This window comes from Stenella coeruleoalba (genome assembly GCF_951394435.1).
Source record: "Stenella coeruleoalba genome assembly, chromosome: X".
NCBI classification, from domain to species: domain Eukaryota; kingdom Metazoa; phylum Chordata; class Mammalia; order Artiodactyla; family Delphinidae; genus Stenella; species Stenella coeruleoalba.
The window spans coordinates 48,439,889-48,462,764 of record NC_137152.1 but is presented as its reverse complement, the minus strand read 5'-3'; the positions used below and the strand labels follow the sequence as shown (position 1 = coordinate 48,462,764).

At 38.9% G+C, this 22,876-nt stretch overlaps 1 protein-coding gene across 1 annotated transcript in view; it reads left to right on the top strand.

Annotated features, from left to right (window-relative positions):
• Nucleotides 1-22,876, top strand: part of MTMR8 (myotubularin related protein 8) — a gene marked incomplete at its 5' end in the record, with an annotated part of 170,346 nt that overhangs the window by 11,024 nt on the left and 136,446 nt on the right. The window contains 4 exons of the mRNA XM_079910963.1: nt 9,406-9,534; nt 10,719-10,853; nt 13,636-13,768; nt 15,099-15,208. Coding sequence (XP_079767089.1) covers nt 9,406-9,534; nt 10,719-10,853; nt 13,636-13,768; nt 15,099-15,208 — 507 coding nt within the window. The remainder of the gene's footprint in view (nt 1-9,405; nt 9,535-10,718; nt 10,854-13,635; nt 13,769-15,098; nt 15,209-22,876) is intronic.

Sequence of the window (22,876 nt, the reverse complement as noted above, 5' to 3'; positions counted from 1 at the left end):
CTTATCCACTCTTCTGCCTCAGTTGTTCTCCTATTGATTCCTTCTAGAGAATTTTTTATTTCATTTATCATGTTGGTCATCATTGTTTGCTCTTGAGTTATTCTATGTTAAACGTTTCTTTTATTTTCTCCATTCTGTTTCCAAGGTTTTGGATCATCTTTACTATCATTACTCTGAATAAGTTTTCAGGTAGACTGCCTATTTCCTCTTCATTTGTTTGGTCTGATGGATCTTTGCCTTGTTCCTTCATCTACTGTGTATTTCTCTGTCTTCTCATTTTGCTGAACTAACTGTTTTTGGCATCCTCTTTTTGCAGGCTGCTGGTTTGTAGTTCGTGTTGTTTTTGGTGTCTGCCCCCATTGGGTAATGTTGGTTCAGTGGTTTTTGTAGGCTGCCTGGTAGAGGGGCTGGTGCCTGTGTTCTGATGTATGAGGCTGGATCTTGTCTTTCTGGTGGGCAGGACAGCATCCAGTTGTGTGCTTTGGGGTGTCTGTGACCTTATTATGATTTTAGGCAGCCTCTCTGCTAATGGGTGGGGTTGTGTTCCTGTCTTGCTAGTTGTTTGGCATGGGGTGTCCAGCATTGGAGCTTGCTGGTCGTTGAGTGGGTTTGGGTCTTAGCATTGAGATGCAGGTCTCTGGGAGAGCTCTCGCCGATTGATATTATGTGGGGCCAGGATGACTCTGGTGGTCCAGTGTCCTGAACTCGGCTCTCCCACCTCAGACACTCAAGCCTGGCACCTGGCCGGAGCACCAAGATCCTGTCAGCCACATAACCAGGTGCATGGGGAGTTTCTTCCCTTTTGGGAAGTCTGAGGTCTTTTACCAGCCTTCAGTAGGTGTACTGTAGGAGTTTTTCCACATGTAGATGTATTTTTGATGTACTTGTGGGGAAGAAGGTGATCTCCATGTCATACTCCTTGTCATCTTGAAGGTCCTTCTCCAGTAATTACATTTTGAATATCCACTAGATACTGGATTGATGAGCTGTCACTCAGCAGGGTGAGGTGGCTCCTTAGAGTCATAATTAACAGGAATGAGAAGAGATGATGTGGATTCTTTCCAGTTCAAATATGTGTGTAAGTCCCCCAAATGAGGGCTGAAATAGCTCCTTTGGCATCTTTCACACGTGTAGCCTTCTGAGTTGAAAGGGAAACTGCATTTATTTCTCTTTTTATGACCAGCTTATCCAAAGCCTACATCTAGGTAAGGGGATGGGTAGAGAACTTTTTCTCTTTCAAATGTTCTGCATTCTGAGACACTGGCTTTAGGAATTTACGTAGAGCCATTCCTGATCTATTCCATCTTGGACTTCTTTTGCATATTCATTTTTTAATTTGTTTGATCCATTCTTAGAGGAGTGATTAGAATTAATATGCTAATATCAGGTCTGTGCCATTATAATATTTTGTCACTGTCTCTTAGGAACGATATATTTTGGATACCACTAAAAGGTGATAAATTAGAGATAGTTTATCAGTCTTATAGAGTAAGTCCTACCTAAAATGTCGACACTTCTACCCTGACTAGGATTTTAAAGGTCCTCAAGATGTGCATATTACGAACCTAGTAGGCATTTTAAGAAAAGATTAATCATGTTTCCCCCTTCTTTACCTGTCTGGCTTGCATTTGAGTCTATTTGTTTTAATTTACTTGCTTATAATATACATTGTTTTCTCAGTTAGGCAAGTGTAGGAATTTCAGGGTAGATTATACATTCATTTCTACCTATAAAGTTATTGTAAAGGTACATTTTGTTCTTATATATCTCAACATCTTCCTTTCTAGAAAATAATAGCATACTTGGAAGAGCTTTTTACATCAAGGATATTTTTTTAACATCTTTATTGGAGTATAAATGCTTTACAACGTTGTGTTACTTTCTGCTGAGTAACAGAGTGAATCAGCTATATGTATACATATATCCCTATATCCCCTCTCTCTTGTGTCTCCCTCCCACCCTCCCTATCCCACCCTTCTAGGTGGTCACAAAGCACTGAGCTGATCTCCCTCTGCTATGCGTGTGCTTCCCACTGGCTATATTTTGTAGAGTATATATGTCCATGCCACTCTCACTTCGTCCCAGCTTACCCTTACCCCTCTCCATGTCCTCACGTCAATTCTCTATGTCTGTGTGTTTATTCCTGTCCTACCCTTAGGTTCTTCAGAACCTTTTTTTCTTTCAAATTCCATAAATATCTGTTAGCATATTTGTTTTTCTCTTTCTGACTTACTTCCCTCTGTATGACAGACTATAGGTCCATCCACCTCATTACAAATAACTCAATTTCGTTTCTTTTTATGGCTGAATATTATTCTATTGTATATATGTGCCACATCTTCTTTATCCGTTCATATGTTGATGGACATTTAGGTTGCTTCCATGTCCTGGCTATTGTAAATAGAGCTGCAGTGAACATTGTGGTACATGGCTCTTTCTGAATTATGGTTTTCTCAGGGTATATGACCAGTAGTGGGATTTCTTGGTCGTATGGTAGTTCTATTTTTAGATTTTTAAGGAACCTCCATATTGTTCTCCATAGTGGCTCTGTCAATTTACATTCTCACCAACAGTGCAAGAGGGTTGCCTTTACTCCACACCCTCTCCAGCATTTATTGTTTGTAGATTTTTTTGATGCTGGCCATTCTGATTGGTGTGGCCATTCTGATTGGTGTGAGGTGATACCTCATTGTAGTTTTGATTTGCATTTCTCTAATGATTAGTGATGTTGAGCATTCTTTCATGTGTTTGTTGGTAATCTGTACATCTTCCTTGGATAAATGTCTGTTTAGGTCTTCTGCCCATTTTTGGATTGAGTTCTTTGTTTTACTGATATTCAATTGCATGAGCTGCTTGTAAACTTTGGAGATTAATCCTTTGTCATTTTCTTCCTTTGCAAATATTTTCTCCCATTCTGAGGGTTGTCTTTTGGCCTCTTTATGGTTTCCTTTGCTGTGCAAAAGCTTTTATGTTTCATTAGGTCCCATTTGTTTATTTTTATTTCCATTTCTCTAGGAGGTGAGTCAAAAAGGATCTTGCTGTGATTTATGTCATAGAGTGTTCTGCCTATGTTTTCCTCTAAGAGTTTTATAGTGTCTGGTCTTACATTTAGGGCTTTAATCCATTTCGACTTTATTTTTGTGTATGATGTTAGGAAGTGTTCTAATTTCATTCTTTTACATGTAGCTGTCTAGTTTTCCCAGCACCACTTATTGAAGAGGCTGTCTTTTTTCCATTTTATATTCTTGCCTCCTTTATCAAAGGTAAGGTGACCATATGTAGGTGGGTTTATCTCTGCACTTTCTATCCTGGTCCTTTGACCTATATTTCTGTTTTTTGTGACAGTCCCATAGTGTCTTGATTACTCTAGCTTTGTAGTATAGTCTGAAGTCAGGGAGCCTGAATCCTCCAGCTCTGTGTTCCTTTCTCAAGATTGCTTTAGCTATTTGGAGTCTTTTGTGTTTCCATGCAAATTGTGCAGTTTTTTTGTTTTTGTTTTGTGAAAAATGCCACTGGTAGTTTGATAGCAATTGCATTGAATCTGTAGATTGCTTTGGGTAGTAGAGTCATTTTCACAATGTTGATTCTTCCAATCCAAGAACATGGTATTTCTCTCCATCTATTTGTATCATCTTTAGTTTCTTTTATCACTGTCTTATAGTTTTCTGCATATAAGTCTTTTGTCTCCTTAAGTAGCTTTATTCTCAGGTATTTTATTTGTTTTGTTGCAATGATAAATGGGAGTGTTTCCTTAATTTCTCTTTCAGATTTTTCATCATTAGTGTATAGGAATGCAAGAGATTTCTGTGCATTAATTTTGTATCCTGCTACTTCACCAAATTCATTGATTAGCTCTAGTAGTTTTTTGTAGCATATTTAGGATTCTCTATATATAGTATCATGTCATCTGCTAACAGTGAAAGTTTTACTTCTTTTCTGATTTGGATTCCTTTTATTTCTTTTCTTCTCTTGTTTCTGTCACTAAAACTTCTGAAACTATGTTGAATAATAGTGTTGCGTGTGGGCAACCTTGTCTTCTTCCTCATCTTAGAGGAAATGGTTTCATTTTTTCACCATTGAGAACAATGTTGGCTGTGGGTTTTTCATATATGGCCTCTATTATATTGAGATACATTCCATGTATGCCTACTTTCTGGACGGTTTTTATCATGAATGGGTGTTGAATTTTGTCAAAAGCTTTTTCTGCATCTATTGAGATTATCATATGGTTCTTATCCTTCAGTTTGTTAATATGGTGTATCACATTGATTGATTTGCATATATTGAAGAATCCTTGCATCCCTTGTATAAACTCCACTTGATCACAGTGTATGATCCCTTTAATGTGCTGTTGGATTCTGTTTGCTAGTATTTTGTTGAGGATTTTTGCATCTATATTCATCAGTGATATTGACCTGTAGTTTTCTGTTTTTGTGCCATCTTTGTCTGGTTTTTTTATCAGGGTGATGGTGGCCTCGTGGAATGAGTTTGGGAGTATTCCTCCCTCTACTATATTTTGGAAGAGTTTGAGAAAGATACATGTTAGCTCTTCTCTGAATGTTTGCTAGAATTCACCTGTGAAGCCATCTGGTCCTTGGCTTTTGTTTCTTGGAAGATTCTTAATCACAGTTTCAATTTCAGTGCTTGTGTCTGGCTTATTTATATTTTCTATTTCTTCCTGGTTCAGTCTCAGAAGGTTGTGCTTTTCTAAGAATCTGTCCATTTCTTCCAGGTTGTCCATTTTATTGACATAGAATTTCTTATAGTAATCTCTCCTGATCCTTTGTATTTCTGCAGTGTCAGTTTTTACTTCTCCTTCTTCATTTGTAATTCTGTTGATTTGAGTCTTCTCTCTTTTTTTCTTGATGAGGTTGGCTAATGGCTATCAATTTTGTTTATCTTCTCAAAGAACCAGCTTTTAGTTTTATTGATCTTTGCTATTGTTTCCTTCATTTCTTTCATTTATTTCTGATCTGATTTTTATGTTTTCTTTCCTTCTGGTAACCTTGGGTTTTTTTGGTTCTTCTTTTTCTAATTGCTTTAGGTGTATGTTTAGGCTGTTCATTTGAGATATTTCTTGTTTCTTGAGGTAAGATTCTATTGCTATAATCTTCCCTCTTGGAACTGCTTTTGCTGCATCCCATAGGTTTTGGTTCGTTGTGTTTTCATTGTCATTTGTTTCTAGGTATTTTTTGATTTCCTCTGTGATTTCTTTAGTGATCTCTTTGTTAGTTAGTAGCGTACTGTTTATCCTCCATGTGTTTGTGTTTTTTATGTTTTTTTTTCCTGTAATTGATATCTAGTTTCATAGCGTTGTGGTCAGGAAAGATACTTGATACAATTTCAATTTTCTTAAATTTACCAAGGCTTGATTTGTGACCCATGATATCATCTATCCTGGACAATGTTCCATGAGCACTTGAGAAGAAAGTGTATTCTCTTGTTTTTGTATGGAATGTCCTATAAGTTTCAATTAAGTTCATCTTTTTTTAATGTGTCATTTCAAGCTTGTGTTTTCTTATTTATTTTCATTTTGGACGATCAGTCCATTGGTGAAACTAGGGTGTTAAAGTGCCCTGTTATTATTGTGTAACTATTGATTTCCCCTTTTATGCCTGTTAGCATTTACCCTGTGTATTGATGTACTCCTACATTGGCTGCATAAATATTTACAATTGTTATATCTTCTTCTTGGATTGATTCCTTGATCATTATGTGGTGTCCTTCTTGTCTGTTGTAATAGTGTTTATTTTAAAGTCTATTTTGTTGGATATGAGAATTACTGCTCTAGCTTTCTTTTATTTCCATTTGCATGGAATATCTTTTTCCATCTCTTCACTTTCAATCTGTATGTATCCCTAGGTCTGAGGTGGGTCTCTTCTGGACAGTATATATTCAGGTCCTGTTTTTGTATCCATTTAGCCAATCTGTGTATTTGGTTGGAGTATTGAATCCATTTACATTTAAAGTAATGATCAATGTGTATGTTCCTATTACCATTTTCTTAATTGCTTTGTATTTGTTATTGTAGGTCTTTTCCTTCCCTTGTGTCTCCTGTGTAGAGAAGTTCCTTTAGCATTTGTTGTGAAGCTGGTTGGGTGGTGCTGAATTCTCTTTGCATTTGCTTGTGTGTAAAGATTCTAATTTCTCTGTTGAATCTGAATGAGATCGTTGCTCATTAAGAGTAATCTTGGTTGTAGATTTTTCCGTTTTATCACTTTAAATGTGTCCTGCCGCTCCCATCTTGCTTACAGAGTTTCTGCTAAATATCAGCAGTTAACCTTATGGGGATTCCCTTTTATGTTATTTGTTGCTTTTCCCTTGCTGCTTTTAATATTTTTTCTTTGTATTTAAATTTTGATAGTTTGATTAATATGTGTCCTGGCGTGTTTCTCCTTGGATTTATCCTGTATGGGACTCTGTGCTTCCTGGACTTGATTGACTATTTCCATTCCCATATTAGGGAAATTTTCAACAATAATCACTTCAAATATTTTGTCAGTTTGTTTCTTTTTCTCTTCTTCTTCTGGAACCCCTATAATTCAAATGTTGGTGTGTTTAATGTTGTCCCAGAAGTCTCTGAGACTGTCATGAATTCTTTTCATTATTTTTTCTTTATTCTTCTCTGCAGTAGTTATTTCCACTATTTCATCTTCCAGGTCAGTTATCCGTTCTTCTGCTTCAGTTAAATTTGCTGTTGATTCCTTGTATAGAATTTTTTATTTCATTTATTGTGTGGTTCCTCATTGTTTGCTCTTTAGTTCTTCTAGGTTAAATGTTTCTTTTATTTTCTCCATTCTATTTTGAAGATTTTGGATCATTTTTACTATCATTACTCTGAATACTTTTTCAGGTAGATTGCCTATTTCCTCTTCATTTGTTTAGTCTAGTAGGTTTTTACCTTGCTCGTTCATCTGCTGCATATTTCTCTGTCTTCTCATTTTGTTTAACTTACTGTTTTCTTTATTCTGCTCCGCAATAGTTTTTTCCACTATTTTATTTTCCAGGTCACTTTTCTGTTCTTCTGCCTCAGTTATTCTGCTATTGATCCCATCTAGAGTCTTTTTCATTTCATTTCTTGTGTTGTTCATCATTGTTTCATTCATCTTTAGTTCTTCTAGGTCCCTGTTCAACATTTCTTGTATTTTCTCTATTCTATTTCCAAGATTTCCGATCATCCTTACTATCATTATTCTGAATTCTTTTTCAGGTAGACTGCCTATTTCCTCTTCATTTGTTAGGTCTGGTGCATTTTTATCTTGCTCCTTTATCTGCTGTGTGTTTTTCTGTCTTCTCATTTTGCTTATCTTACTGTGTTTTGGGTCTCCTTTTCGCCGGCTGCAGGTTTGTAGTTCCTGTTGTTTTTGGTGTCTTCCCCCAGTCAGTAAGGTTGCTTCAGTGCATTGTGTAGGCTTCCTGGTGGAGTGTACTGATGCCTGTGTTCTGATAGATGAGGCTGTATCTTGTCTTTCTTGTGGGCAGGACCACATCTGGTGGTGTGTTTTGGGTGTCTGTGACCTTATTATGATTTTATGCAGCCTCTCTGCTAATGGATCGTGTTGTGTTCCTGTCTTGCTGTTGTTTGTCATGGGGTGTCCATCACTGGACCTTGCTGGTTGTTGAATGGAGCTGGGTCTTAGCATTGAGTTAGAAGTCTCTGGGAGAGCTCTCGCCTATTGATGCTCCGTTGGGCCGGGTGGTCTCTGGTGGTCCAACGTCCTGAACTCGGCTCTCCCACTTCAGAGACTCAGGCCTGACACCCGGCCGGAGCACCAAGACCCAGTCAACCACACGTCTCAGAAGAAAAGGGAGAAAAAAAAAAGAAAGAAAAGATAAATAAAACAAAATAAAATAAAAAGTTATTAAAATAAAAAATATTAAAATTTAAAAAATTTTAAATGTAATTAAATAAGAAAAGAGTGCAACAAAACCAATAAACAAAGTCACCACTTATAACAAGTGCTGAAAGCTATACTAAGATAAACCTAAAATCAGAAATTAGTCAGTTACATACAGCAAAAACCCCAAGTCTACAGTTGCTCCCAAAGTCCAGTACCTCAATTTTGGGATGATTCATTGTCTATTCAGGTATTCCAGATATGCAGGGTACATCAAGTTGATTGTTGCTATTTAATCCACTGCTCCTGAAGCTGCCCAGAGAAATTTCCCTTTCTCTTCTTTGTTCGCAAATCTCCTGGGGTTCAGCTTTGGATTTGGTCCCATCTCTGCCTGTAGGTCCCCGTCTGGCATCTGGTCCTTGCCCAGACAGGAGGGCATTCAAAGAGTGGTTGATTAGGTTGCCTTGGGTCACTCAGTCTGTGGGGAGGGAGGGGTACGGAATGTGGGGTGAGCCTGCAGCAGCAGAGGCCAAGGTGACATTGCAACAGCCTGAGGCATGCCATGTGTTCTCCCGGGGAAGTTGTCCCTGGATCACGGGACCCTGGCAGTAGCATGCTGCCCAGGCTTCCGGGAGTTGAGGTGTGGATAGTGACCTGTGCTTGCACACAGGATTCTTGTTGGCTGCAGCAGCAGCCTTAGTGTTTCATGCCCATCTCTGTTGTCCATGCTGATAGCCGTAGTCGTGCCCATCTCTGGAGCTCATTTATGCGATGCTCCAAATCCCCTCTCCTTGTGCACACTGAGTCAATGGTATCTTGCCTGTTAGGCAGGTCCATACTCTCTCCCAGACTCCCTGCCAGCTAGCTGTGTTGCACTAGCCCCTTTCAGGCTGTGTTCACGCAGCCAACCCCTGTCCTTTCCCTGGGATCTTAACTCCGAAGCCCAAGCCTCAGCTCCCAGTCCCCACCTGCCCCAATACATGAGCAGACAAGCCTCTCAGGCTGGTGAGTGCTGGTCGGCACTGATCCTCTGTGCGAGAATCTCTCTGCTTTGCTCTCTACACCCCTATTGCTGCATTCTCCTCTGTGGCTCCAAAGCTTCCCCCCGACCACCCTCGTCTCTGCCAGTGAAGGGGCTTCCCAGTGTGTGGAAACTTTCCTCCTTCACAGCTCCCTCCCAGAGGTGCAGGTCCCATCCCTTTTCTTTTGTCTCTGTTTTTTTCTTTTTTCTTTTGCCCTACCCTGGTAAGTGGGGAGTTTCTTGCCTTTTGGGAAGTCTGAGGTCTTCTGCTAGCATTCAGTAGATGTTCTGTAGGAGTTGTTCCACATGTAGATGTATTTTTCATGTATTTTTAGGGAGGATGGTGATCACCATGTCTTACTCCTTCGCCGTCTTGAATGTCCTCCCATCAAGGATAAGTTTGTTCTTATTTCTGAGGAATGGATGATTCTAGATGATAAATAACAGACAGCTAATTCTTGAGTGATTGCTATTCTAATCTGTTGCTAGCAGGTAAAAATATGTAAAAAAAATTGAGTTTAAAAAATTGAGTTTATTTTGTTTTAGATATGCAGTACCTACCCTCCTGAAATAGTGGTTCCTAAATCTGTTACATTGGGAACGGTGGTTGGAAGTTCGAAGTTCAGAAGTAAAGAATGTGTGCCTATGCTTTCCTACCTCTACAAAGAGAACAATGTGAGTTGAGCAAAGTTCTCTCATGAGAACTTTACTTGGTGCTAGAAGACCTGAGTTTAAGTCACACCACTGCCACTTACTAGCTATGTGACCTCAAGCAAGTTACTTCTCTGAACTTTGGTAGTTCTGAGAGTTTTTAAGTGTGTAATATGAGAGAAAAATATATGTGTACTTTGTAAATTTTAAAGTGTTGTGCAGATGTTAAGTGTCATTTGTAGTGCGTTCATTTATTTCTTTTCTTCTCTTTGGGCTCCTGCTTGATGGCAAGTTGTTGAATAAAAGGGAACAGCTGTATGAAAGGATATTTGGGCACTGTGGCTTCCCATTAGAATACACATGTCCTTGATTCTTTCTCACTATTTTCATACAATTTAAGCTAGTAGGGGAATATTTCGCTTGACTCCTCTATTTGAGTCCCCTTCCATAGGAAGGGATAATAGTTCTTGCCTCTTGTGGTCTCTCTGAGATCTGGAATTAGACAGTCAAGTTCTCAGGTAGGCAACTATCAAGTGCTAAAAAGTACAGTAATACAAGTGGGTGTCTTTGTGTCAAACTATCAAAGTAAGCAGACTCTATAAAAAACACACCAAAGTGTAATGCAGTTCACTAACTAATTATTACCAGATGTATCTGCTAAATAGCTATGTTGTTTTCCTATTGAAATGGCTTGAAACAAACCAGCCCTCTGATTTGGCATTAACTCCTGAAACGAGTGAACCCTGTTCTCTTAAGAGACACTAGGTCTTTGAATTCTGCTGTCACTGTGAGCCTCTGGTTTATATGGATGATATTACTGGGACTATAAAAAGCAAGAAAGGTTCCGGTAAATACTAGCCTAATACATATTGAAAATACATAGAATTCTATTAAGGAAACACTCAGGGTGTGATTTTCTTGAAGTCTGGATTTGCCGAGACTGGGTTGGGAATCATAGCCATGTAGAAGAAAAAAAGACTATCTGAGCAACAGTTTGTGGTAATACAGCCCACATGCTAGAGTGGGGATGGAGGCAGGAGGCTGAGCCTAATGTCAGTGGAATGCCTGGGCTTCAGAGCTACATTTCTTTTTACTTCACTATCCTGAGTTGTCTCATCCTCTTCTTCTACTCACTGAATATGGGATCAAGGAGGATTTTTGACCACCTGTACATTGGACCACTCAACTGATATATTTTTTCCTTACAGCCTGCCATTTACCACTGTAGCCAGCCTCTGTCTGGATTTTATACTCATTGCATAGATGATGAGCTCCTGCTAGATGTTATTAGCCAGACGAACCCAGAGAGCCAGTTTATGTATGTTGTAGACACAAGACCAAAAGTATCTATGTATCAATGACCTCTCTAATACCCCTACTTTACTCATGTTATAATTCCCTTCCCCACATGTTGAGTTTTGCAGTGTTAATGGGAAAGTTAGGTTTGTGTATATGGGCTTATTATGTCATAACTGTGTAAAATCATTTGAGTAAGCCATTTGGAACTCCTTTTATCATAGCTGTCACTGTCAAGCAAGACTATGAGAAGGTACTTTGAACAACTTAGTCTTGCCACTGCCTGTGAATGTCACAGAGAGGAGGGTCCTCAGATCAACCTAAACTCTCTGCATTAATTCCTTGACCCTCAACATTTTGTCTAGCTTTAATAAGGAATCGTAGAGGAATTAATTGTGCCCCACAAGGCAAGTAAAGGACAGATTTCCTTTTTTTAAAGGCTGTTCTTTTCACAAACAGCCCCAGAAAGAAATAATTTTGCTTATACTTTGATATGTTGACTGTGGATGATTAGGAGGTTTCATTGCTAACTAGGGATTGCTAAGTAAGTGATTTATATTCTAAGCCTAAGCCAGGTGGTTGTGACTTCAGAGTTAAGCAATTGGTTGTGCTTGAAACCAGATAGTGGTCTTAGACAGATGTCTGCCCATTTTGGGGATCTCTCACTGACTGTTCTGCAGGGCTACCTATAACTGACTGGGCTCAATAGAAAAAATAATTTCCCTTTCTGCTCAGGTACCATCCTTCAGTTTCTCAGAACTTTGCTGTCTTGCTTCAACTATAACTGTGTTTGACATTCTGGGATTAGAAAGAGTTTAATCAAATCTGTGTCTTCCATCGTATTAGTCTTAAAATGATAAAGAGAAGTACCAAGCTTTTGAAAAACTAAAGGATTGATGCCCTTTGGCCAAATGAAAGACCAAAAAGTCCTTTTTAATAGGTCCCTTTTTCCTCTCTCAGAGAGCCTAGAAATATCTAGCAACACTCCTCTTCTGGATGGCTAGATATATACTTTTAGTAGAAACTGTATTGTAGTGACAAAGTTACATTCTTAGGAGTAAGTCAAATCTGGGGTCAGATCCTGCCTTCAGCTTTTATCCATATGATCCTGGTTGAAATTGGTTTACCTCTCTGAACTTGTTTCCTTATGGGAATAATAATAGTACCTATCTTTAGGAGCTGTCATGAGGATTAAATGAGATAATATAAGTGAAGGATCTAGCACAGTGTCTGGCACATACATACTAGGGGCTCAGTAAATATTATATGTTCTTTCCTACTTGAACATTAGGCTACTAATATGTAGCAGTTTCTCAGATATGCCAGTCCTATTCCCAAAGAGTGTATAGTGGTATGATGTAGCTAGCTATCTGTAGTAGCTGGCCTTTCTACTGCTGCCCAGACCTGGGTAGGGACTGCCGTAATTATTGTTTCATTTGCTGAAGCATCCATCAGTCATAACAGACTTTTTTGTTACTAGGTTGCTGTTGCTTACACCTCCTCAGGTGTCCCATTGATTTGTCATTAATTTAATGAAAGCTCAGTGACATTCTTTGTGTGACAAGAGATCAAAATTACCATCATGTTTCTCCCTTTAACAAATATCCTGCATGCTAAATAGAATATGTTGACATGTAGATTTTTCTTCCCTGCATGTGTTAATGTGAATAGTTTGTGCTTTTGAGGTTTTTAATGGCATTCTTTTTTTATTAATGCAAAAATGACACCCTATCCATATACATTCTCCTCCTACCTTCTGAAATGCACAATAATGGGAGATTAGAAAATAGGCCCAGACAACAGAAAATCATTTAATTATTAAGATGGTTATAATCATATAAGATATCTTGGCTGCTTTCTAGTTTTTTTTATATATAAATTTATTTATTTTATTTATTTTTTGCTGTGTTGGGTCTTCATCGCTGTGCACGGGCTTTCTCTAGTTGCAGCGAGTGGGAGCTACTCTTCATTGCGGTGAGCGGGCTTCTCATTGCGGTGGCTTCTCTTGTTGTGGAACACGGGCACTAGGCACGCAGGCTTCAGTAGTTGCAGCATGCCAGCTCAGTAGTTGTGGCGCACGGGCTTAGTTGCTTCGTGGCATGTGGGATCTTCCCAGACCAGGGATTGAACCCGTGTCCCCTGTATTGGCAGGTGGATTCTCAACCCACTGTGCCACCAGGGAAGCCCCTTTCTAGTTTTTGGATTAATATCTCCTCTCTGCAAGTCTCATTTACTCACTACCCCATCCAACATTCTTCATATGACCTAGAAGTATTCTGATTACCACAAGCTGAATATAGTGTTAAAACAACTCTTGGTATCTCCATTTCAATTTTATCAGTGAATGAAAGTCCTTTATCTTATGCAGTCATGTTCTAGACATTTTTCTAGAGTAGCTGTTTATAATTAATTGGCCCTGAAGTTCTTAGACTTCTTTCTAGAGCTTCTCAGTAATAAGGATTTTTGAATTTTCACATGTTTCTCAGTATAAAGCCCATTTGTTTGTGATAGGAAGCTCAAAATTATAATTTTAGTTCTTCGGATCAGATATCCTCATAGCTCCCATATCCTTCAATCAATCTCTTAAGCAGAGTTTTAATAATAAAATAAAAACACTAAATCTCCTTCTCTTTCCCTATACTACTGTTACTTAAGATACCTGATCTAAATGCCAGTGAGATTCTCTTCATCCCAGAATGTGCCCTATGTGATCCAACTTCTTTTTAAATGGGTAAGATTTAAAACTGTTTAGAATGAAGCATTGAGATTGATGAACCATGTTCTTTTATCATCTGCCCCATCTGTTCTGTTATGTCCTCTATATTGCAGTTAAATGCCATGGCCAACCGAGCAGCTGGGAAGGGTTATGAAAATGAAGGCAACTATGCCAACATTCGCTTCAGGTTCATAGGCATTGAGAACATCCATGTGATGCGGAGCAGCCTGCAGAAACTCTTGGAAGGTACAGGGATTTCACCTGGGCTAGACCAGAGGCTATATAGCTTGCATAATTACGTAAGCAAAAAGTATGCCTGATTTTGTGGTGAAACATAAAAGCAACCAGGTGAGCAGAATTAACAGGTGATAAGATTTTTGACTATAGTATAAATCCAGTTTGCATAGGTAGTACTGAATTATAGCAGTGTTGGTCTGACAGAGGAACTACAATGTTTAGTTTTCATAACTCTGTGGAGTTCATCTGGGTTTAGTGGCTATGGAAATAATTTCTCTCTATAGAATTACAGAGACTGCTGTATAGGGGTGGGTAGGTCAACATAAATATAAATGAACTGGGATTTATTTCATCTTCCTCATTTAATCTGCTGTAAGGGGTCAGTCCAATTTCATCACTGTGCTGATGAAGGGGGCGAATTTAGACTTCAAAGGAATAAAGCTGCTATCAGACAATTTGGGTCATCTGTCATCACAGCAATGTAATTGGGATCAGAATGCGGGCAAGGTGAGATCAGGGCTTTACAGGACTCTTGAGTCTAGAACATTTCTCCCAAAGCCACTACCCAGGATTCCATGATGTGGTATGTCATCTCAGGCACACATAGGGAAAACCTGCCCTCATTAAGTGAACTCCCCGTTCTTCCTCTCTTTTCTTCAATTGTTCACTTATGCTGTCTGCCAGGACCTCTCCCTTACACAACCCTTATCAGATCCTGTCTTCTCAGTCTGCAGCCCTTTTTGGATATTAATGTTCCTCTTCCTTGGGTCTCTTCCTCCTTTCTTTTTTGTCCCAGAATATTCTATAGTAGGAGTGTAAGAGGACATTTTGCAGATTTTTTGAGGCAAAAGATTGCCGTCTGCTGGATAACCAGTGCAAAATGCATGAAAATTAACTGATGGTTTTTTCAACCTGTTGAGACAGCACAGGGCTGCAAGGGAGTAAGTGGGGATGTGGAAGCAGAGACAGATGTTAAGGGTCTACAAAGTTAGGCTCAGTAGGAGGAGTTAAGATGGGAATCAAATGTGTTTTCTAATCAGAGGAGATGTGAGTATTTTCCTGTGGATGCTGACTCAGTCTTCTGGCTCTGTTCTTCAGAGATCTCTGTGGGCTTGGGGTGGGTTCTACAAGTCAAGAAAGCAGAGACCCGAGCTAGGAGATATGGTAGGCTCTAGCCCTAGTCCTGTCCCTGATTCACTTTGCGGTTTCCAACTAATCATTTAACCTTTCTGTGCCTCAGCTTCCTCATTTACAAAATGGTGAACCATTTTGTCCCCTTTCTTGGTGAATAAACTGAGGTAATTGTGAATTTCAATCTCTGCTTCCTTTTCTACCTTAGTTTGTGAATTGAAAACTCCAACAATGAGTGAATTTCTTAGCAGCCTGGAGAGCTCAGGGTGGTTGAGACACATTAAAGTTATTATGGATGCTGGAATTTTCATTGCAAAGGTAATAATCAGGACTTTTAAGAACTTGCACTGACTTTATTATGGGATCTCTTGAGGTAGCAGTGTATTCATGGTGGAAAGAATATTGAAAAACAACCTGGTTTCTAGATTCAGGTCAGCCACTAATTTACTGCGTGCCCTTGGAAAATCTCTTCCCTTCTGTGGGCCTCAGTTTCTCTGTCTGTAAAACAAGGTGGTTCTACTAGAATCTAATGGTATAAGTTTTGGGGGGCCCACTGAACTCTTTGAGAATATGATTGACTTTCTGCCCCTAGAAAAATGTACATATGCCTATACATACAGAAAATAGACCTTAATTTCAGGGGGTACACAGACCCCAGATCTCAAGTTAAAAACTCTTAGATAATCTCTCATGGTCCTTTCAGCTCAAATATTCTCATAGTCTTTCCAGCTCAAATACTCTGATGTATTTTTGTGTTGATTGTAAGGTATCAAGTGGAAGTAAGACTGGTTGTAAAATAAATGCAGAGCTTGTGTTTCTATGGGTTTTCAGAGCTCTGAGTATAAAGCAGACTTTTCTGACTTCTTTGTCTAGGTATGCCTCTGAATGCAGTCTAAGTAGGCTTCATCACTCATTTATGCTGACTCACTTATTTTCTGACCTTCAGAACCCTGGCTTCTGTATCATTTGTTAGGTGATATTTAAAAAAAAAAAGAAGAAGAAATTTGGAGTGTACATTTTCTCATTTTGAAGTTTTGTTTATACATTCTTACATGAGAACTTGCTCTTTTCACCACACCCCTATTATTTGGTAGAAGTAAAGAAAAGGAGAGAATCACTCTTCACCTCTCTGCTGTCATTTTTTCAGTTGAAGATAATGAGATTTATAGCTTCTGGCTTAAAAGGTTTTTAGAGAGTGTGTGTAATTAACTGTCTTAAATATCCAGCCCTATTGTTTTACAATTTCCTAGTCCTGTTGCCTACATTTTTCACTGTAATTTATTATTAGTGCTTACTATGTGACCCCCTTGGTCATTTCAAGCCCACTGTTCTAGCCATTCTTTATACTGTTCCTTTTTCGCATGCCCTATACCCATAAATTTCTATTTCCTTTCTGAAACTGACTTTATTAGACCAAAGAGAGTGAGAATGGAGAAGAGGGATAGATTTGATAGACCATACAACCTCATAAATATTGGTTGAATTAAAATGAGTGGATGAAAAAGATAGACTTGTGATTGCACGATTATCCTGTGCTTCCCATCTCCATCAGTACCTATCCAGTATCCCAAGCTTGAAAACTCAAGTAAGCCTTGAATTCTTTCTCTTCCCCTCCATCTGGCAATTGCCTCATCCTGTCAGTTTTCCTCAAAAGTGTTTCTCAAATATCCGTTCTTCCCCACCTCTGCCTTAAGTACTATAATAACTTCCTGACTGGTTTACTTGTCTTTAGTAGTTGCTCCCCCCAGTATGGCCACCAGATTGCTTCTAAAGCCATCTTTCTTGAGCACATATGATAATGTCACTTTAAACTCAAAATACTCCAATGGTTCCCCATTGCCCATAAGACCCTGGTAATTAGTGAGATTCTTGTTTCTCCCAAAAACACTATAGTATTCCTCCCTCTCTCGTTTTGTCTCTCATTATCTTTATTTAATTTATTTTTTTCTCATTACAAAAGTTATACATGTACGTTATCTAAGAAGTATACATTTCAGAAATATATAATGTAAAATGTAAATATTCCCTGTAGTTTGCCCCACAACACACACTATTAATAGTTTAATGTATGCTGCTAGATCAGCACTATTTGAACTTTCTGTGATGATGGAAAGGTTCTGGATCTGTACTAATACAGTAGCCACTAGTCACATGTGGCAGTTGTGCATTTGAAATGTGGCTAGTGAGAGTGAGGAACTGAATTTTTAATTTTATTTAGTTTTGATCAATTTAAATTTAAATAGCCACTTGTGGCTAGTGACTACCATATTGGACAGTACAGGTCTAGAATTTTTCAACATATATATAACTACATATATTATTACTAATTTGTAAAAATGAGATTGTATTGTGCATATTTTTCTGCAACTAACTTTTTATACTTAATGTATGGTGAACATTTTCCAGGTCAGTTCAGTCAGTGTGACCTCATTCTTTTCAGTGACTGTATAATATTCCATTAAGTGAATTTATCATGGTCCCTGTTCATGGGCAATTCAGTTATTCACATTTTTCACAAATGCAGACATTGTTGCATCAAATATCCTTGAACATATATCATTATATGTGTGGGCATTCTTAAAAGTGGATTTTCAGTTGAAGAGTATGAATATTTCAGACTTTACTAGATGTGGCCAAATTGCCCTTCAAATAGGATACACCAGTTTCCATTCCCACCAACAATGCCTCTTTCTCCACATAGCCAGCAATGGTTATCATCAATCTTTTTAATCTTTGCCAATTTGATAGGTTATGCATTTTATGTCATGTTTTAATTTGCATTTCTTTAATCATTAGTGAAATTGAGCATCTTTTCCTGTCCACCAGTGACTTTTCACTCCATTTGGAGTCCTAAGGAAAGAGTATAGTCGCTACTATTAGGCCTCTGATATTATCTGAGGTATCTGGTTAACTGAGGGGTTTAAAAGGTTGAGAAACTTTTTTCCAGATCTCTCTGACTCTTGTCTTACTCGCAACCTATATATCCTTCTAGGAATATCATTTCTCTTTTACCTTCTACTACAAAAGTTACTCATTTTCCCACACCCCATGAACTGCACGGTCCATGACAGGTTCAATACTCCCCTTGCTCCTTACAAAACTCCTTCCTCCTTTCAGGTCTATTGCATTTAGCTATACCACTCTGTACCTCTCCTAATGACTCTTCTTTCTCCATTAAGGACTTTGGAAACCACTTTAGGTAGGTGGTTTCCTCTCCATCCTGATTCTTCCTCTCAATCCCAGGAGATTTGAATGTCCATGTACAACCTATAAAACACTCCGCACTGATAGTTCTTTGAGCTTTTGTACTCCAGTTCTTACACTCTTACTCCAGCTAACCTGGTTCTTCTATCCCATGGAGACCTCTACACTTTTAACTCCACTTTTCCACCTTTTCCTACCTTCTTTCGTATCAAGCCAAAACCTAGTGGTGTAGCACCTCATCTATTCCACCTTGCCTCTTTATCCTTCCACTCTACCCGCCCTGTTAATCCCATTCATTCTCTACTTTCTCTGCTCTTATGCCCTGACAACTAAACATTGCCACAAAGAAATAAATCCCATAGCCATGTTACTTGGTATAATTACAGGTTTATGATCTATAATATTGACTGTAGTCCTATAGCCTTAGGACCACTTAACAGTCATTTTATGTGTCCCTGGTTGGTTCCCAGCCCTGTTCCACCAAGCAGATATTCCTAATTTGTATTTTACTTTCAAGCTGTCTACACCACTGTTACTCCCCTCTCAGTAAACACATATTCAGACATGTCTCCTTCTTCATAGAAAAATAAAGGTAATCTCTCATCTTCCCACTACTATTCTTACCAACTTTTTTTTGCTCCTTTCTTGCTATCTCAGAGGAAACAGTGCCTCATCTTCTGTGTAAAACTAATCCCTTTACCTGTATTCTTAATCCCATCCCCTCCTTCAAGGAACCTCTTTCCCCTACATTTTCAAACTTTTCCTTTCACTGGCTTCATCCCTCAGAAATACGCTCAATACTTTCTTATTCCTAAGAAAAAGAACTTTTCTTATTCTCTTCTAGTTACTGTTCTCTTTCCTCTTGCTTAGAGCTTTCTTGAAAGTAATTGGCCTTCCCTATACGCACTTCCTCACCTCCCTTCACTCTTCAGGTCACTGTGATCCAGTTTACATACCATTACTACTGTTCTTGCTGAGGTCACTAATGACCCCTAACTTGTCGATCTCAGGGTCACTCTTTAATCTTTATTCTATTTTGACCACTCTGCTGCATTTGACATTGTTATCCCCTTTCTCTTTGAACCATTTTTATAGTTCTGGCCTTAATCCCACTGCTACTTCCTGGTTCTCTTTCTACCTTTCAGCCTTCTTTTTCACAAGCTGACTCCTGTAATAGCCCCCCCCCCTTCCTCTACTTTCCCTTTAAACGTTACTACTTTTTAAGGTCTTTCCTTTTCTCACTTTGGTCTCTGCCTGGACAGCACCAGCCATGCACAGTTTCCACTATCATCTGTATTCATATAGTGGTCAAATCTATACTCTGGCTCAGATTCCTCCTTCTCCTGAACTCCAGACCCACATATGCAGCTGTCCACTGGATGCTCCATTAGATGTCCCTCAACTACCTCAGAATCTCCATGGCCCCAAATGAAATCTTATCTACTCCCAACACCAACTAAAACTTGTTTCTTCTTCTATGTTCACTGTTTAGGATAATGGTACTGTAATCCACCTAGTTACTAAGTGACACATTTAAGAGTCATCTTTGACTTTTCTTTCTCCTTCATTCCACATCCATTCTCTTACTATGTCCTGTTGAATCTTCATTCTTAACATCCCTCTTCTCCTTTTCAGCCCCACTGCTACTGCATTAATTCAGGTCCTTGTTGCATTTCACAATTTTAGTAACTCTTTGACTAGTCTTCCTAAATCCAAATTTATGTCCTCTATTCTCCTACTGTCACCACAGTGAGTACATCTGATCATGGCACTCCTCTGCTTTTAACACTCCAGTGACTCTCTGCTGCCACCAGATAAAATGCACACTTGTCAGTCTGACCCTTGCCCTCCTGGCCAGACCAGTCTCTCCTCACTCCCTCACTCCCAGCCTAGCCTCAACCACCAAGCTAGTTAAGAATTCCTCACCTATGCCTCACATCCTTGCCTTTGTACATGTTGTTATATTATGCCCCTTGCCTGGAATGTCCTTTCCTCCTGGTCCATCTGACAAATGCCTACTCATCTGACAAGACCCACTTTAGTTGTCTCCTCTTCTTTAGCTATTGTGTGCCTTTGTTGTACCTGGTATAAACTTTTATTGTTTTGGTTATCATTGGTTTGTAGTCATTCATTTAAATGTTTGTCTTTTTTTGTGTACCTAGTGCACACAACAGTGCATCTTGTATAGTCACTCAGTAATTATTGGCTAGGTGAGTAGATGAATGAATGAGTGAATAAATTTCCTTCTCCTTCCTCACCTGAGAAAATCCTACATTTTCTTCAAGGCTCAAACTTCCCTGGCTCCTGCAAAAGGATATAGTTACTACACATTACCCTATAACAGCAGTTTTTGCACTGCATTGTATTTATTTATTTACCTTTGGTCACCCTGACTAGTTTGCTCTTTGAAGTCAGAAACTGAGTCTCATCTTTGTATCTCTAATACTTAGCACATACCTGGCACAGAGGTATACATAATGAAGTGTTAGAATGAATAAGTGAATGCTCAATATCTACCATTGCCAAAATTGCACAGATTGAGTAAATGCCCATATTTTTACATAGTTCTGATTGTACAGAAACTGACCTAAGACAGGAAAACCTCTCCATCTTAAGTTGGAAGGATTTATATTAGTAAGGCTAAATGGATAAAGCTTCCAGAGGAAATTATTGTCAGGTCTGGGACTGGAATGCAGAACAGTCCTGTCTGTTTTTGAGCATGAATTCTTCCTCTTGCCCACTTCTCTCTCTGAGAATTGATCCATGTCTTTTTCAGAAGTTTTATGAATGTAGACCTCCTTCAGTTTTTCTTTTTACCCTGTATCATGTGTTGACTTTGATTTTCTTTTCCTTATTAGGTAAGCTCACCTTCTGTTACACTCCTTTCTTTTCTTTTTTTTTAAATATTTTATTTATTTGGCCGTGTCGGGTCTTAGTTTTGGCACGCAGGATCTTTGGTGCTGCATGCAGGATCTTTCATTGCTGCATGTGGTCTCTTGTTGAGGCACACGGGCTTCTGTAGTTGCAGCGTGTGGGCTACTCTCTAGTTGTGGTGCACGGGCTCCAGAGTGGGCGGGATCAGTAGCTGTGGTACACAGGCTTAGGTGCCGCATGCCATGTGGTATCTTCGTTCCCCGACGATGGATCAAACCCACGTCCCCTGCATTAGAAGGCAGATTCTTATTATTATTCTTCTTATATCTTTATTGGAGTATAATTGCTTTACAATGGTGTGTTAGTTTCTGCTTTATAACAAAGTGAATCAGTTACACACATATATATGTTCCCATATCTCTTAACTCTAGCGTCTCTCTCCCTCCCTCCCACCCTCCCTATCCCACCCCTCCAAGCTGTCACAAAGCACCGAGCTGATCTCCCTGTGCTATGCGGCTGCTTCCCACTAGCTATCTACCCTACGTTTGGTAGTGTATGTGTCCATGCCTCTCTCTCGCTTTGTCACAGCTTACACTTCCCCCTCCCCATATCCTCAAGTTTATTCTCTAGTAGGTCTGTGTCTTTATTCCTGTCTTACCCCTAGGTTCTTCATGATATTTTTTTCTTAAATTCTATATATATGTGTTAGCATACGGTATTTGTCTTTCTCTCTCTGACTTACTTCACTCTGTATGACAGACTCTAGGTCTATCCACCTCAATACAAATAGCTCAATTTTGCTTCTTTTTTTTTTTATTTTTATTTTTTTTATTTTTTTTATTTTTTTATTTTTTTTTATTTTTTAAACATCTTTATTGGAGTATAATTGCTTTACAATGATATGTTAGTTTCAGCTTCACAACAAAATGAATCAGTTATATATACACATATGTTCCCATATCTCTTCCCACTTGTGTCTCCCTCCCTCCCACCCTCCCTATCCCACCCCTCCAGGCGGTCACAAAGCACCGAGCTGATCTCCCTGTGCTATGCGGCTGCTTCCCACTAGCTATCTACCTTACGTTTGGTAGTGTATATATGTCCATGCCGCTTTATTGCTTTGTCACCGTTTACCCTTCCCCCTCCCCATAGCCTCAAGTCCATTCTCTAGTAAGTCTGTGTCTTTATTCCTGTTTCACCCCTAGGTTTTTCATGACATTTTTTTTTCTTAAATTCCATATATATGTGTTAGCATACGGTATTTGTCTCTCTCTTTCTGACTTACTTCACTCTGTATGATAGACTCTAGGTCTATCCACCTCATTACAAATAGCTCAATTTCGTCTCTTTTTATGGCTGAGTAATATTCCATTGTATATATGTGCCACATCTTCTTTATCCATTCATCCGATGATGGACACTTAGGCTGTTTCCATGTCTGGGCTATTGTAAATAGAGCTGCAATGAACATTTTGGTACATGACTCTTTTTGAATTTTGGTTTTCTCAGGGTATATGCCCAGTAGTGGGATTGCTGGGTCATATGGTAGTTCTATTTGTAGTTTTTTAAGGAACCTCCATACTGTTCTCCATAGTGGCTGAACCAATTCACATTCCCACCAGCAGTGGAAGAGTGTTCCCTTTTCTCCACACCCTCTCCAGCATTTATTGTTTCTAGATTTTTTGATGATGGCCATTCTGACTGGTGTGAGATGATATCTCATTGTAGTTTTGATTTGCATTTCTCTAATGATTAACGATGTTGAGCATTCTTTCATGTGTTTGTTGGCAGTCTGTATATCTTCTTTGGAGAAATGTCTATTTAGGTCTTCTGCCCATTTTTGGATTGGGTTGTTTGTTTTTTTGTTATTGAGCTGCATGAGCTGCTTGTAAATTTTGGAGATTAATC